This window comes from Mus caroli, chromosome 11 (genome assembly GCF_900094665.2).
Source record: "Mus caroli chromosome 11, CAROLI_EIJ_v1.1, whole genome shotgun sequence".
Lineage (NCBI taxonomy): Eukaryota > Metazoa > Chordata > Mammalia > Rodentia > Muridae > Mus > Mus caroli.
The window spans coordinates 44,539,128-44,555,574 of NC_034580.1; the positions used below are offsets into that span (position 1 = coordinate 44,539,128).

Here is a 16,447-nt window from a genome sequence, read left to right on the forward strand (position 1 = left end):
TCCTTCAGCAATGCCCTGAGCCCCCTTCCCCCCCCCCCCAGCAAGAATCATGCTGACCATAATGTGCCACCGTCTCCGCTGTAGGGCCCTTTGTAGGACGCCTTGGGAGAGAGAAAAAATGAAGTGCTTGAGAGAACCAGATCAATATTGACCAAAGTGAAGGCCTTCACATAAGTGCTAACAAGACACATTGGAGACTCTGCTGGGAGCCCCAGGGCCCAGATGGCTGAGCTATGAGGAAGGAGGAAGGAGGCCACCGAGGAGAGCACAGCACATCTGTGTACCTGGTGGGTGAGCCAGAGATTCCGGAAGAGCTCTGCAGCCCTCTCTTCTCTGGCCCTGTTAGTGGCCCCAGATTTACAGATGGATCCTGGCTTCTTCCCCAAGCCACTTACACTTGTTGTTAAACAAAGTCCAGGGCCCTGCTGCTATGGCCTCATCTTAGCTGCCAGTTGAACCTGGATGTGCCTACCTGACCTTGAGGTGACTACTTAGGCAAGAAAGAGATAGAAGGACACACCCCTTGGCCATGCAATCAGCATGGCACAGGACATCCCTAGGAAGGAAGCCATATTGGTGGGAAGAAAGATGATCTGAGATCAGAAGTCTTCATGGGACCCTTAGGAAGGACCCAGACAGCTCAGTAGAGCTGGTCCTGGTGGCATGGGCACAGGGGAGCTGGCCCTGGTGCATAGTCCCAGCCCAGCAGGTGTGCTGACCAACTCAGCTGCCAACCAGGCTCAGATCCAGGCCTTCGAGTTGGCCCAACCCATCTATGAACTGCTGGAGTACAAGAAGGGCCTGGTCCTGCAGACCAAAACTTCAAGATCTCCATGACACAACAGGCTATCCAAGAGAAGTTCCGGTGAGAATCCAGTATTGAAGGTGTAGCAGAAGCCAGAGGCCTCAAACCAGATTAGTGAGCATTTGCAAATAAAGCTGTTTGGAAGAAAGGATATACTGTGTGACATACCATGACAAATTGTGACTTCCACAGCAAGATGGGTTTTTTTTTTTTTATTTTTCTTATTTTTAATTTTTGTTTTCTTTTGTGGGGGGAGCTTGCAAGATTGGAGGGCAGATATGAAAGAAGGGGTAGATGAGTGGGACTGGGGTACATGATGTGAAATTCACAAAAAGAAAAGTCAGCAAAAATAAAATAAAATAAAATAAAATAAAATAAAATAAAATAAAAAGTGTTTTAAAGGAAGAACAAGGGGCCAGGGTCTTGGGAAGAAGCTGGATACTAACTTACCCCAGAGGCTGCCCATCCATCTCTACCTCCTGCTGGGAGAAGAATGGAGAGGTAATGAAAAGAAACTCAACACAGCCCATTTGTAAGCTTCAGCCCTCACATGCTGTACACAGAGATGGGAGTGATATATACAAGACCCATCCTACAGCACTAAATAATCACAAAGCAGGCACTAACCTAACGAGCCCACGGCAAGGCGACACGGCAATGAGCCACGGTGATACTGAAACGGTCATCATGGAACCCCCACACACACACAACTCCCACAAGGTATGACAATTGAGCTGCCGAGTCGGAAGGGCAGAGAAGGTGGTCTACATGCTCCGGCAGGGCAAGCATACTGTCACTGAGAGATGGAATTGGGGTTCCTAGTTTGATTAATAATGAACTTAGCCTGGGTATGAGGGGGAGAGAGAGAGAGAGAGAGAGAGAGAGATCCAACGTGGCAAGTCTTTGTGATGGATGTGCTGACTGACAAATACGAAAGGAGAAAAACTAAGAAGAGACCATCTGGGTCCCTCCCCAACCCAGGGGCCCAGGGAGCTGCTCTGCTGGCTGTAAAAGCCTACATACCTAAGCTGCATCTCTACCTGCTCACGGCAGCCATGCTTTGGGCCCAGGTATATATACACATGAAGGACACCAAGCATGGACCAAGGAAACTCTGGAGCCAAGCTGAGAGTTAAGTTGGGCCCTGGGACAGAAATCTCAGCATAGGGAAAAGCATGATCGGGCCTCCCAGTCTTTCAAACAGAGGGCCTGTTGATGGTATAGGCCTCTGTTGTTGGCAACAACCTGCTGTGGGGCACAGCACAAAGCATCATGCCTGCACCAGGGAGCCCGGTGCTTCTTGAAACCAGGAACCATGATGAAGCCTTAAGGAGTTCCCTTCATGGCTCCATCTGCTAAGGGATCCCACTGGCCGGGCAACCAGCTTTGAGGTCCTCATGGTCCTTCCAAGGTTCCAAAGTTGATGTTTGGCCCCTGCTCAGAGCCTTCAAAGTCTCTGTTTACATCCAGCACTTCCTGCATTCCCAGAGGATAGGCAAGGCGTGAATGTTTGTTTTGGCCCATAGGATGTCCTGCAAACATGTCCTGGGACAAGCTGACCCTCTTATCTGAAGAAGTGCCAAGCATTTCCTCAGTAGCATAGCCAGTCCTGGGCCCCCAGGGAACAGGCATGCAGGAACTGGGTGGGAAAGTCCAGAGTGGATACTGATCACCCGTGTCCATCCCCCTCCCTCCCACATGCCAGGTAGGCTTTGACACCCGCTGGAGACACGCCACTGGCTGAGACAAAACAACACAGATATTGAAGGGGATAAGATACGTGGTAAAACTAATTGTCAAGTGTTTTGAATGTCACTTTCTATGGAAAGTTGACAGTATAATTAAGTTCATTAAGTTCATTATTTTGAGGCAAGGCACTTCTCCTGGCTTATCTGGGTCAGCCCTAAATGCAATCACATGTGGTCATATAATAGGCAAAGAGAATGCATGTGTGTGCGCGCACACACACACACACACACACACACACACACACACACAATCTGAGGGCAGAGACAGGCATTAGAAGGATGAATCCAGAGCCAAGGAATACCAGAAGCTACAAGCCAGGAATGAACCTTCCCACGGGCTCCTGAGGGAGTGCACCAACGCTTGGGTTTCAAGCCAGTGACACTGGATTTCCTGCCTCCAGAAGAGAGAACAAGTAACTGTATACTGTCTTGAGCTACCAGGGAGGTGTTGACAGCAGCCTCCAGATGCTAGCTCTGAGGCACTGTCTATCCCTCAATGCAGGCAGATCCCAACTATCCCCATTGACTGGCACCGATGATGGTCACAAGAAGAGTGTGTGGTGAAGGATTGGGCCTGATGGGCATAAGTCGAGACTTGAGTGACCCTCACACAGCTGGAAAAGTGTGGTGAGCTGTGATGGCTTGCATTGCTGTAAGGATGTATTTTGGCAATCGTGTGAAGGCCTGTGGTCACACTGCAGGCTCATGGGAAGCCAGGAAATGGCCGCTCAAACTATTCAATCAGGAAGTAGAAGGGGGTGGGGGGGGTGGTTGTTGCTGGGAAATTGTGTTTTGTTTTTGCCATTTTTCATCATTGGTGATCAAATCCAGGGCCTTCCTTTTGTGAGACAAGTACTCCACTGGTGTGCTCTACTGTTCAGCCCAGGAAGGCTGGCTTTGTTTTGCTTTGTTCTGTTGTTTTGTTTTACACAGGGTATTGTAATGAAGCCCAGGCATGCAACTCCACATCCTGCTGGCAGGTTGTTTTAAAGACAAAGAATCCCAGGAAGGGTGTACAGGGAGGCCACTGGACAGACAGCAGGAGAGTTCACAAGCCCCTGGGACCCTGTGAGCAGCAGGTCTCCACCTTTGTCTTTCGAGATTCTGCCTGAACTTGGCTGTCTCTGGTTCTCAGCCAGCATGGTGAAAAGCAGGCCCAAGTTCAGCTGCTAGATGCCCAACGCGATCAGTTAGGTCACTGGAATCCTGCTGGAAGAGAATATGGAGTGCTGAGGAGGACGCATGCATAGTGTTTGTGGGCCTGCAAATGGCAAAGAGAAGGGGGATTACTCAAAACGACAGATGGAGTGAGTGGTCCAACAACCCCACCTGTAGCTTCAGCAGCCAGTGCTCGCCTGAGGTCTTGATCCTGGAGATTATGGCAGACTCTAGAATCATCTAAGAGGAAAGGACAGGGTGGTGATGTTCAAGGACCAGAAGGAGGAAGCAGAGGTTGTATTTAATGGGCACAGGCTTTATAAGATGAAGAGTTCTAGAGGCAGGGGGATGATGTGGATGCACACCTTCAAAAGGCATGTAAGGACATTCGTAGATAGCTGTGTAATGCAGAATTTCAGAACTATGGTAGTTTTTAAAGTTAGTTTTTAGATTAGCATCCAGAGCAGTTACTTTCTTCATGGTATCTCTATACATATGTATCATTATACATTGCTCGTCTCCCTCCTGTACTGAGCCCCCACCTTCTGGCCCTCCAGCTGTTTCCCCTTTGCCCAGTCATGCTCCCCTCTGCTTTATTTCCTGTGCTCTATGACTCCGTGTGCCACCTCTCTTATGATATCTCCCTCCCTGCCATGGTTGCTTTGTAGTTTTCTGAAAACTAACACACACACACACACCCATAAACATACACACACATACACACGCACCCATAAACATACACACACATACACACGCACCCATAAACATACATACACATGCACACACCCATAAACATACACACACACCCCGCCTCCCACACACACACACACCAGAACATAGTTCTACATCTAGGATCCGCATATGGGAGAAAGCATGGCTATTTGTCTGTATGCTTATTTCCCTTAGCACAGTGATTTCCAGCTGCATCCATTTCCTGAAAATGTGATTTCACCTCTCTATGGCTGCATAAAATTGGAAAGGACTTTTTACTTTTCTTTTTCTTTTTTTTCTCATTTTTCTTCCTATTTTACAATTTTACTTCTTCCATAATTTTTTTCTCCACTAACATTTCCTTTTTTTAGTAACAGTTTTTTTCATTAACTTCAGTTTTTCACTCATCTACATTTTGGTGCCTTTCCTTGACACAGCCAAATGGTAACATTGTTTTGTTTTTTGTTTTTTGGTTTTTTTGTTTTTTGAGACAGGGTTTCTCTGTGTAGCCCTGGCTGTCCTGGAACTCACTTTGTAGACCAGGCTGGCCTCGAACTCAGAAATCCGCCTGCCTCTGCCTCCTGAGTGCTGGGATTAAAGGTGTGCGCCACCACGCCCAGCGGTAACATGGTTTTTAATTTTGTAAAGTGTATTACTGTGTCTGGTCTATTCTTACTGTGGTTGCTGTTAGCAGTGCTTCCTCTTTGGACAATACTGGGGATGGAGTTCTCCAGAGAAGCTAGTCACTGAGACCCTCCCAGCAAGTGGACATTATCCATCAAGACATATGCACAAATCTCAACACAGAAACATAAGAAACATGGGGTGTGTGTGTTGGGAGGGGGATAACTTAACTCCTCCAAAAATTAATAGCCTTTCAGTAACTGAGACTCCAAAAATGCCAAAATGGACAGAATGCTGGACAAAGAATGAATTCAGAATGTATTTATTTATTTACTTACTTGTTTTTTGGTTGGTTGGTTTTGTTTTGAGACAGGGTTTCTCTGTGTAGCTTTGGCTGTCTTGGAACTCACTCTGTAGACCCGCTAGTCTTGTAGTCAGAGATTTACCTGCTCCCGAGTGCTAGGACTAAAGGTGTATGCCTTAAATACAGTTCCCCATGTTGTGGTGACCCCTCAACCATATAATTATTTTTGTTGTTATTTCCTAACTGTAATTTTGCTATTGTTATGAATCACAATGTAAATATATGGTATGCAGGATATTTGATATACATATACAACCTGTTTGTTTGACTCTCATTGGGTTGTGATCCACAGATTGAAAGACTCTGCCTTAGATTAAATGGATTTAACAGACATTACAGAATATTTCATCTAGTAGGAACATACACTTTGCTTCTTTTCAGCTCCTGAAACCGTTTCCAAAATAGATAGTATTTTACAATCTAAAGCAAGTCTTAACAAATACATGATAACTCAATTATTCTCTTGCATCTGATCAGATCTTTAAAATAAAATCAGAAACTCACAGAAAGAGATATCATAAAATATACAAACACATATACTAGATAATATGTTTTTTCATGAATATTGCCATATTTTCTCTCGGACTTGGACAACTCACACACATAAATGCATGCATACACACATGCACACTTGCACACACGTACACACATCTTGAAAGCAGAAAAGTAAATAACAAGGCTGTGCAAGGTGACCAGGTAGAGGAGAAAGACAGAGGGCAAGAAAGCATTGGAAGAATGAGTTATGGTCAATGCATTGGACATGCTGTGTGGAAATGTCACAGTAAAACTCACATATGATAATCTGTATTCATAATTATAAATTTAAAGACAAAAGGAGAAGGAAGAGGGGGAGGGGGAGGAGGAGGAGGAAGAGGAAGAGGAAGAAGAGGAGGAAAAGCAAGAAAGCAAGGTGGGTTACACCTGATAAAAATTCTGGGAAAGTTGAGAACTGTTGTGGGATTTTCTGTTTAATGTTCTTGGACTACAGTTGTCACAGAAAGTGAAACGATGGTTTTGGGGGACACCGCTGTCAGGCCAACTGGGCTTGCCTTTTCAAGAAGGTGGTTGATCAGAGCAATGTCCACATCTCAGATGCGCCCTTCAGAGGAAGAGGCTCGGGGTATTCTGGGTGTGGCAGTGGCGCCCTCTACATTCACACAGATGGACGCTTACAGGCTGCGTTCCTTCCAGAAAACCATTGAAAGGAGGTGCAATCTCACAAGCTGAAAACTCATTTCCCGCTGAAATTACTTCCATGGTGACTAACAAACGCTTCCCAGACAAAACAATAAGGAAAAGACTAAGGAATAGGCAGAGGCAACGTCAGCATGCTCGCAAGCCACAGGCTGGAAACAGGTGGGATCTGCAGTCTTCACAGCAGCCCAGGGGCCCCGGGAGACCCTTTCCTCCCAGCTACAAAAGTCAAGGCATGCTCATCTTCTGAGAAGGAGGCATTCTAAAATGCTGGAAGTCACATCTTCCCACTAATGAGCCTAATGGAAGGGTATCCGTGCTTCGTTCTCTGCTACATTTCTGCGGGTGGTAGACAAGAAAGGGCTTTTAGAGAAACTCTGAAATATGCCAAGCTCATCTGCTGCCTTTGAGAGTGATTTAAAAGACAGAAAAATGTCGCAGCCCCCACCCCCCTTTATCATTCTTTATCATTAGCAGCTACCTGTGGCCCAACTAAGTATGTAGCCAGGAGTAAGGCCGGTGGCCCAGCCAGGCTATTAGGCATTCCTTTCTGGCTCAATGGATTGGTGCTCTCAGACCAGCAGGAGCTGAGAAGACTGTCATGGTGTGACATTTCCATAGTCTGGGACCAGGGACCAATAGCTCATTGAGAGATCTAGAGTCCCTGGGACCTGCTGATTCACACCGTGCTCTTCATGCTTCCAGACCCAGAACCTACATAATTGCCCGTGGGGAGCCTGTTCCCACCGAGCCATGGGCCCCTGACCTGTACCGTGACGAGGTTGAGGTGGAGTCAGACCACATTATCAAGGTGTAGGCCTGGGTGGGCCCTATGAAGACAAAGGACATCCGTGGTTCCTGGAAGAAAGGCCTAGCACTTGAGTTCAGGAGACCCTGCCAAGAGGAAATCCCTAGGACTAAGGTGGGATGTGCGAGCCTCCCAGGGTCCACTGACCAGAGGAGGAAGTTGGCTGCCTTTCTGCCTTTTAGCTGAGCAAACAACACGTTTCCCAGGAGGGTGAGGTTCCACTCCTGGATATATGAACCCATCGGGGCCAAGCTTCAGAAGATTGTCTTAGGTCCCGAGAGCATCTTCTGAGACTCATTCTACCATGAAGCTTACCACCACCTTTCTAGTGCTCTGTGTGGCTCTGCTCAGTGACTCTGGTGAGTTCCCTTGGGGGCTTAGTATCTCCTATGGAGGATCTGCCATTGGTACCTGCTCTTTCCTGGCCACTGACTGCTCCAGCTGGTTTTTACCATATAGCCCTCACTCTTGTGCAGAAGTTGATGGGAGCTATTTTAGCAGAGTTGTCTACAGGGGAACCCAGATGCTCCTCTGCTTATCCCTTCGAGGGTTTCCTCTACTTTTCCTATGGTCCTTTAAAGCTTTCTGCTGTCAGCCCAACCTGAGTCCCACCTGAGCCTTGGAGCTGCCTCTCACTCACCTATCCACCTACCCACCTTCAGCTCACCCACTAGTCTGATGGCATCTTCAAGGGCCAGCCCTGGATTGACGCCACTCATCCCATCTGCTCTCAACCTGGTTAATGTCCCCTCAATCAGCAAGACACAGTATGAATGTCCCCAACTCTAAAAACCTTACCCATCTCCTATGGCTCTCTCTCTCTGTAGCCATCTCCTTCCTGGGCCCAATATATGGCCACCTTTCCTAACTTCTGTTGCCATCTCCCTTGACACAGGGCAGCCATCAATCAAGAAGTAGGGGGGTGGCTATGACTTCTCCCTTGGGTGCCCTCCCTGGAGGAGTTAGGTCTTCAGAATCTTTGAGAAGGCCCTAGGTTCTCTGTTTGTGTTGGCAGGTGTTGCTTTCTTCGTGGACTCATTGGCCAAGTCTGCGGTAGAACCCGTGGCTGCCCTTGCTCCAGCTGCAGAGGCTGTGGCAGGGGCTGTGCCTAGCCTGCCATTAAGCCACTTGGCCATCCTGAGGTTCATCCTGGCCAGCATGGGCATCCCATTGGATCCTCTCATAGAAGGATCCAGGAAGTGTGTCACCGAGCTGGGCCCTGAGGCTGTAGGAGCTGTGAAGTCATTGCTGGTAACATGGGCATCTTCCTTGCATGGCTACTTCCTCCTCCCCAGACACCTTCCACATTCCACATCAGAGAGAGAGAGAGAGAGAGAGAGAGAGAGAGAGAGCCCTTGCTTCCTGATCTGCTCCAGCAAGCCATATCCAACAAAACTGGGAAGACTCCAAGGAGTTGTTCAGGGTTTACCTTTCGCAAGTGGCTGCCAGCTGGCCATGATGTTTGTACTAAGGCTCCCTCCCTATGGGCTTTACAGAGACCCTCCCTAGAACCAGCTGCTATGCCTTCCTGTCTTGAGTAAGCTCGGGTACCCAGGTCCTCTCCTCAGCAATCCTTGGTAGCAGTGAAGGGCACTCTCAAGCTTGGCTTCTCTTTTCCAGGGGGTCCTGACAATGTTCGGTTGAGGTGAACCTGGGAAAATTCTGCCTGACGAGATGTTATTCTTTAACAAGAGCTGGAAACCCAGCTGCTCACACCTTTCTCCTTTCCTCTGTACCTTAATAAACACAGCTAGAGCAGCTTTGCAGTTGATGTCTTCTTACCTCAAAGTCAAACCCTGGAGAAAGCCAAAAAGTATCATATGTGTGTGTGTGTGTGTGTGTGTGTGTGTGTGTAGAAAGAGAGAGAGAGAGAGAGAGAGAGAGGGAGGGAGGGAGGGAGGGAGGGAGGAGGGAAGAGGAAGAGGGAGAAACTGGAGCTACTTAGATCTCTTACACTCAAACATAGGGCTGGGATTGGGATTTTCTATTCCTATTATAAAAATAACCAGGGATTTGAACTTTCGAATTTGGAGAGGTGATGAGATAAAAAACTAGGGTAGAGAAAAAAGCCACCTGAATTCGGGTGAGACTTGAGTTTCATTTTCAATACACTGCAACCTATGACTGTACGGCTCTTTGTGGAAGACGCTAGTCTGAATAGTCACAAACACATATAGATGACCTGTTTTCTAACTCTGGTGAAGCAGGTGGGGACACCCTGACATGTCCCTAGATAACTTCTTGTTAACAATAACATGGCCAGACTCTGGAGATTGTCTGATAACACACCCTAAGTTTCCACAGAAACACTACAGAAGCTCACTAGACCTGGGATTGGGCGGGCTTGTACTGAATAAAAGAGCCCAGTCTGAGCCAAGCTCTGCTACCCTACTTAAACGGGCGACTCTCCCCCAGGACAGTGAGAAAGAAATGTTTAGAAGAGACCTTAGGATTCAGCATAAGACCAAGACCAGCTCGTGCCTGGGGAAATGAGACCAGCATAATCCTGGTCTGACTAGGAGGTGGATCCCCAAATCTGTTATTTGAGAAGTCAGGAGAGTGCAAAGGGGTGGCTGTACTGGATGTCACCATATGTCACCCAGTTTCCCCTTCACGGGGTCCTTTCCATAGCTCTTGAGAGTTTTGGCAACTCACAGTTGCCTTCTGGGAACCACCCTCATAGAACAACAAGGTCACAACTCTGAGCCAGAGGAAGTCTGCATTTTCTGGTTGAAGTGGGTTTTTTTCTGTCACCAGCTCTCTGGGGTAGGTCCTAAAGAGCTGGATTCTTGGCTTCAAGAGGGAACAAACCTGAAGGGTCTTCAAACTCCCGTGGACCACCACTTAGTGATTCCATTAGCACCCAGCGTCCCCTCTGCCCAATACTAATTCCTTAATTTTCCGCACACTATGGCAGAACTGTTAACTCCAGGGTGTGTGCAGTTCACACAGATGTCATCTCCAATCTGGTACCTGAATTTCATCTTTCTCTTTTTCCTTAATGTTTTTCTTTTGTTTATGTATATGTGTGTATGTCTATGCACATGCGTGAGTGCCTAAGGAAGTGTCTAATCTCTTAGATCTGGAGTTCCTAGTGATTATGAGCTGCCGGACTTGATTCTGAGAACTGAACTCAGGTCTTCTGTAAGAACAGCAAGCACTCTGAACCATCTCGCTCCAGCTTACAGTTTTCATCTTTTAAAGGCCACACACCATCTCTCTCTCTTTTTCAACAGAATCCCTGCACATAAACATGTGTCTCTGAGAACGCACCACGAGACAGGTTCTATTTGTTAAGAAAGGTGTCTTTCTTTTCTTTGATCAATGGCAGGGAGAAAGAACTAAAAAGCGCTATTTCCTTAAATAAATCTTATTTTGTTAATTTTCCATTGTAACCATCGAGACTACTACCAAAGCCAAATAAATGTATTCTTAGAAAGACAATCCTCTAAAACTTGACATAGAAGTAAGAAGTAAATCTAATTTTGTTTCTGAGGATAACCACAACAGAAGCAATCTATATTAAAGAAAAAGATGTCAGTGAAGAGGCTGTACCCTGAGGACAAGAACTGCCTAAGTAACAGCACACTTTTCTTAGCCATGGCATTGCTATCCTAAGCCTGTCCATGGTACATTCTAAGTTGGATGAGTAATTATGAACTGGGAATAGAGCTCAGTGGTAGAGGTCTGACCCAGCATGCACAAGACTCCGGAGCTCACTCCCAGTACTGGAGATGAAGGGATCTTTATTTCTTAAAAAAGTCCGTTTAGGTGTCATCAAAACCCAAGTTGTTCTGGCCAAGTTAAAGGGAGGCACTGACTTAGGGCCATTCATTTGAAGTACAAACCTTCTGGTTCAAACGAGAACGGAATTAGAACTATCAACACTTAACGTATTAGGACTTTTCCATTGCTGTGGTAAAACACCACGACCAAGACAAGCTAGAGAAGGGTTTACTTATTTATCTACACAGTTCTGGGGGCTTAAGTGTCGGAGCAGTGGGGTAGCAAGCAGCCAACATGACTACTGGAGACGCTGTGAGCTCACAACTTGAAGGGCAGCACAAACAGAGAGACAGTGAAGTAGGAATACCATGGGTCTTCGAAACGTCAAAGCTGGTTCCCAATGACACACACCTCCTCCCACAAGGTCATACCTTCTAAGCCTTCCCAAACAGCTCCACAAACTGGGGACCAAGCATTCAAATTCCAAGACATTAGGAAACAGTTTCCTTTCAAAACACCATGGACATATTTTATCTTTGAGGGGAAATTCTCAGTTCTGTCCCCTGAAATGACCCAGAACTCAGAAATGACAGTGGCTAAAAGCATTCCTCCCTGCAGTATACAGTTTTGGTCTCCACGTGCAACTTCCCACTCTAAGAAGCAGAAGTCTTTGAATGAATGGTTAAGTACAGCCCTCATATAGGAAATGTAAGAGGTAACAATCTTTCATACCAGATAGGAAATTACCAGTGACTACCTGGACCATCTCAAAGATACACGGGCCATAGAGATCAGGTTATTTTTGAATGTTAATAGTAATAGCTGAAACAAACAAACCTTGTCCAGTGTGTATATAAATCCATGTTCTTCTTGGTCTTGAGCAATAAATGGCTTATTAGATAACCTTTCATCAAAGAATGTAGGGAAACTAATTTATTATTCTGAAAATGGATGAAATGATCAAGAATGTGCCTTGTCTTTCTGATCCAACACAGGGTAACTGATGATGAGGGATGTTTTCACAAAACATGAAGCAAAGGACTACTACAGGTTAGGGGTTTTGTTTAGTTTGTTTTAAACAAAAGCTAGATGAAGGATTTGAGACAGGACCTCACTATGTAGCCTTAGCTGGCCTGGAACTCATTATTTAAACCATGCTGACTTTGAACTCACCTGCCTTGCTTCCCAAATGCAGGGATTAAAGGGCTATTCTACCATGCCTAGTTAGTTGTAGGATTGTTATCAATGGCTATTAATACAAAAAAGGACACTACATCTAACAGAAGCTGAAACCCTTTAACTTTTGTTTTTAAAGTGTATCAGTATGTTTTTCTTTTGATTTATAAGTGTTGACCAAACCACACGTGTGGTGCCTGGTGCCTTGAGGGGACAAGTGTTATTATTCCTAAAACAGGTCCTGTAGAAGGCATACTTTGGACCTCCTGCTAGAACTGGAGTTACAACCAGCTGTGAGTTACCAAGTTGGTGTTGGAAACAGAATCCAGGTCTTCTTCAATGAGTCTTCCTATGCTGTGGTGCTGGCCATCAGCAGCCCAGCACTTGAGAGTTCCCACTAGGACTGCTCTGTAAACCCATTCCTCACTGTTGACTTTAGTCCACCAGTTTGGAGTGCTGTGGTGAGATTTGATCATCATCACAAGCAACTCTTAGTTTCTGGTAAGGATTTACGCCTGTGTTGTCTGACTGGCATAACCACTGACAACTAATTGTGTTTATGTGACACTTTTCATCTGCTTCTTGTCAATCTATCTTATTCCTAAAACAGGTCCTGTAGATGGCATACATTAATGTGGCTGCTGTGGATCTTAACACAGGTCCCCAAGCTTCTGCAGCAAGTGCTTTACTCACTGAGCTCTTTCCCCAGCCAAATTAAAAAAAAAAAAAATTAAACCCAGAAATTATTCTAAAGACAAAACAAAGTGTAAGTTAGACAGTATGTACACCATGAGCGTGAATGTCCTTGGAAAGCTTTGGTCTCCCTGGAACTGGAATTACAGACAGATGAAGACTGACAAGTAGGGCTGACAAGATGGCTCAGTGGTTAAGAGCACTGACTGCTCTTCCAGAGGTCCTGAGTTCAAATCCCAGCAACCACATGGTGGCCCACAGCCATCTGTAGTGGGATCTGAGTCCCTCTTCTGGTGTGTCTGAAGACATTTACAGCGTAGTCATATATATAAAATCAAATCTTTATAAAAGAAATCTTTTTTAAAAGTCAAGCTTCATAAATAACAAAAGCTATTTCATGGTGCAGAGCCAGGCTTCAAGTCATTAAAAGCCATGGGTGGCTAAGGCACAGAGCTAATTCCTCATAGAAGAAACTCATTTAAGGTTCTTGGACTGCTTTGATTGACAAAGGATTACTCTGTATGTTTTCTTTCTCTGTGTACACATGCGCCATGGACATTTATTGCTCACCATCTTTCAACTGAACCATACTGAAGCTAGCAGCCGGTCACTACTTCATCTCTCCTCCATAGTGCTGCTTACAGTCATGCTTGCAGATTTTTTTTTAAAGTATGGTTCAAGGATTAAAGGGGTACCAGGAAGTGGAATGCAGCTAAATCCTGTGTTCAAGGAAATAACCAGATTGAAGATATTAAATGGAATTAAGGGAGTGGTGACCCAACTAAGCTTCCATCTTGTTTTTTTTTTTTTAAGATTTATTTATTTATTATATGTAAGTACACTGTAGCTGTCTTCAGACACTCCAGAAGAGGGAGCCAGATCTCGTTACAGATGGTTGTGAGCCACCATGTGGTTGCTGGGAATTGAACTCTGGACCTTCGGAAGAGCAGTCGGGTGCTCTTACCCACTGAGCCATCTCACCAGCCCAGCTTCCATCTTGTTAAAGAGAATTAGAGAAAAGCTTAAGTCCAGGTAGGTATTGTGGTCCACTACTTCCCAGTCAAGCCCTCATGTGGATCTATACACCACACATAAAACAAAGTTCAAACTTCCCATGTAGTCCAAGCGCACTCCATGAGCTTGGACCACATCATGTGCCAAATTCACCCAAAGTCATAGACAGTCCATAAAGGCTTAATACAATTCCTCCATTCCTCTAGAAAAGAAGTTCTTAGTCCTTGAAAACATAGCCACAACGTCACCTCTTGACCTGCGTTGCTCCTTAGTATATGCACGTGGCATTTACTGCATTAGGTTATGACTGCAAACAAGTGAGAGATTATTCCTGTAAATCTCTCCCAATTAAGCATAATACTGCAATTCAAAATGACTGTTCATCAATACCAAAAAAAAAAAAAAAAAAAGGCTTAACCCCCATTCATCCAGTTCTCTCCACTTGTGTTCACTGAGTCTGAGCCCAGAGGCTGGAGAATACTGACAACAGTCACTTAAGTGTGCCTTAGATCATAGTCACAGAAAAAAAAAGTTTGTCCTGACGGGTCCAATTTAGTAACTATGGGGTAGATCACAGTGGTTTAAGTTTGCATCTCAAAGAAACCAAGAACTTGGAACCTGGCTGGTGACTAATGTACTTACAAACAGGCTCTCAAATCTGCCAAAAAATTCTAGTAAGGGCTGTCTTTTACAACTTATTTTCTTCTAATATATGTTAGGTTAGAATGATCTCTGTAAAGTCAGGAATGGCAGAGAACACCTTTAACCCCAGCACTTGGGAAGGGAGGGAGAGGCAGATCACAGGATCTCTTAAATCTCTGTAGTTACCTCTATCTCTAACAGTTTATCAAAATCAATTTAAACTCAAAAAAGGGGATTTGTGATATACATCAACACTGCTACCTAAAAGCTGAAAATGTTATACTAAATATATTTTCAGCTCATATTTTAGATAACTATTCCCTCACAAAAAAAAAAAAAAAAAAAAAAACAATAGTTAGAATTTACAAACTATACTTAGTTTTTATACTTGCTTTCAGCAAATATTATACTCGGGTTTATATAATATGTGTTTACTCTAAGAACCTAACATCATTCTCTCTAGTCGTCTGATTTTAAACATTTTTTTTTCAGCATGCATAACACAAAGCCCATGGAAGTAGTCATTCCTCCCTCTCCTTTTTAAGAGGGATGATTGGAAACCACGACCCTCTTGCCTCAGCCTCTGAAATAGAATGGTGTAGTTTCAGAAAGGAACTCAACGTTTTGTTTTTAAACTGTAAATCCACTCATGAAAACCTTGGAAATTAAAACCTTTTTAAAGGTTATACATACAACAAAATTTAGACATTAACAATAAGACCTTTAATAATTATCATAACCTCAACACAATGCTTGCTACTATATTTAAATCATTTATTTAAAATATATGTCAGTGTCCTTCCATCACATGACCTCGTTTTTATACCACGGGGTATACAGCAACAACAAAAACCCTAAAACGTAAAAGTCTGACCCATAACCTAAATATAAAATTGAACTTTGGCAAAAAAACAAAAACAAAAAACCAACAACAACACCCGAGTGTTACAGAATAACACAGCCCATGAGGAAAAGTGTTCATAGCACTTCACTGTACCGTGTGTGCCTGTCCCCGGCTCACTTCCCCAACCCCGGAAGGGTGCACTGTGACTGTCCCAGAGGACTCTGAACTGTAAATGCGCGATCTTCTGATTAACACCTGTTTTGGAAGCCTTAGTGCTAGAGCTGTACAAACTACACTTTTAAAATATTTGAAACAGATATTGAATTTATTGGTTGGCTATGAGTAGGAAAATACATCGGTAAGGAAAAGAGACCCTGTATATAAATATAATACTAGCTAGTTACAATTTGATCAAGAAGAGTCCACTGAAAAGAACAGTAAAAGCCCTTGTTACCACCAGTCCGTACGGTGTAAATTCAGTTTCTCATCACCCTTATCAAGAGCTGCCTAGGCAGATGTGACATTCTTGAGCTTAGTGCAGAAGTGTGCTGGGTTCTGTTACACAAATGGTAAACAAGAGTTAGCCCAGTGCATTACACAACATCACGTACTGTGAGTAAAGACTACTCTATTTTAGACACTACATCAACACACCAGTTTTTAAAATTTATGTAACCAAAAGGAATAAAGCAAACATCTTAAAATACTGCTTGTGGTTGGAGGACACCTGCTTATGTTCTATTATGGTTGACTCATCAGAAGACTGTACTGTCCTGCCTGGCATGGCTTGGTTCTATGACGTGACCACCAAACTTCAGAGTCATGATGGAAATGAGTTCTGTAGTTTAAATAGTGAAAAAGTGGAACTCTTAAACCATGAATGTTATTATTGGAAAATGGAATCTTAAGAGGTTTCAATTATAATTTAAAGATTTAGAAG

At 44.6% G+C, this 16,447-nt stretch overlaps 1 protein-coding gene across 1 annotated transcript; it reads left to right on the forward strand.

Annotated features, from left to right (window-relative positions):
* The first annotated feature begins 7,572 nt into the window (after positions 1–7,572).
* Positions 7,573–9,172, forward strand: Scgb3a1 (secretoglobin family 3A member 1). Its single transcript, XM_021178361.2, has 3 exons — positions 7,573–7,771; positions 8,428–8,663; positions 9,033–9,172. The coding sequence occupies exons 1-3, from the start codon at positions 7,717–7,719 to the stop codon at positions 9,054–9,056; spliced, it is 315 nt and encodes a 104-aa protein (XP_021034020.1). The 5' UTR covers positions 7,573–7,716; the 3' UTR covers positions 9,057–9,172.
* The last annotated feature ends 7,275 nt before the right edge of the window (positions 9,173–16,447 follow it).

Excerpts from the sequence above, each read along its gene's own strand:
- Scgb3a1 (XM_021178361.2), top strand. The coding sequence starts at position 7,717 with ATGAAGCTTACCACCACCTTTCTAGTGCTCTGTGTGGCTCTGCTCAGT. Across the intron at positions 7,772-8,427 it reads GGCTCTGCTCAGTGACTCTG|GTGTTGCTTTCTTCGTGGAC; the intron begins GTGAGTTCCCTT and ends TTGTGTTGGCAG. Across the intron at positions 8,664-9,032 it reads GAGCTGTGAAGTCATTGCTG|GGGGTCCTGACAATGTTCGG; the intron begins GTAACATGGGCA and ends TCTCTTTTCCAG.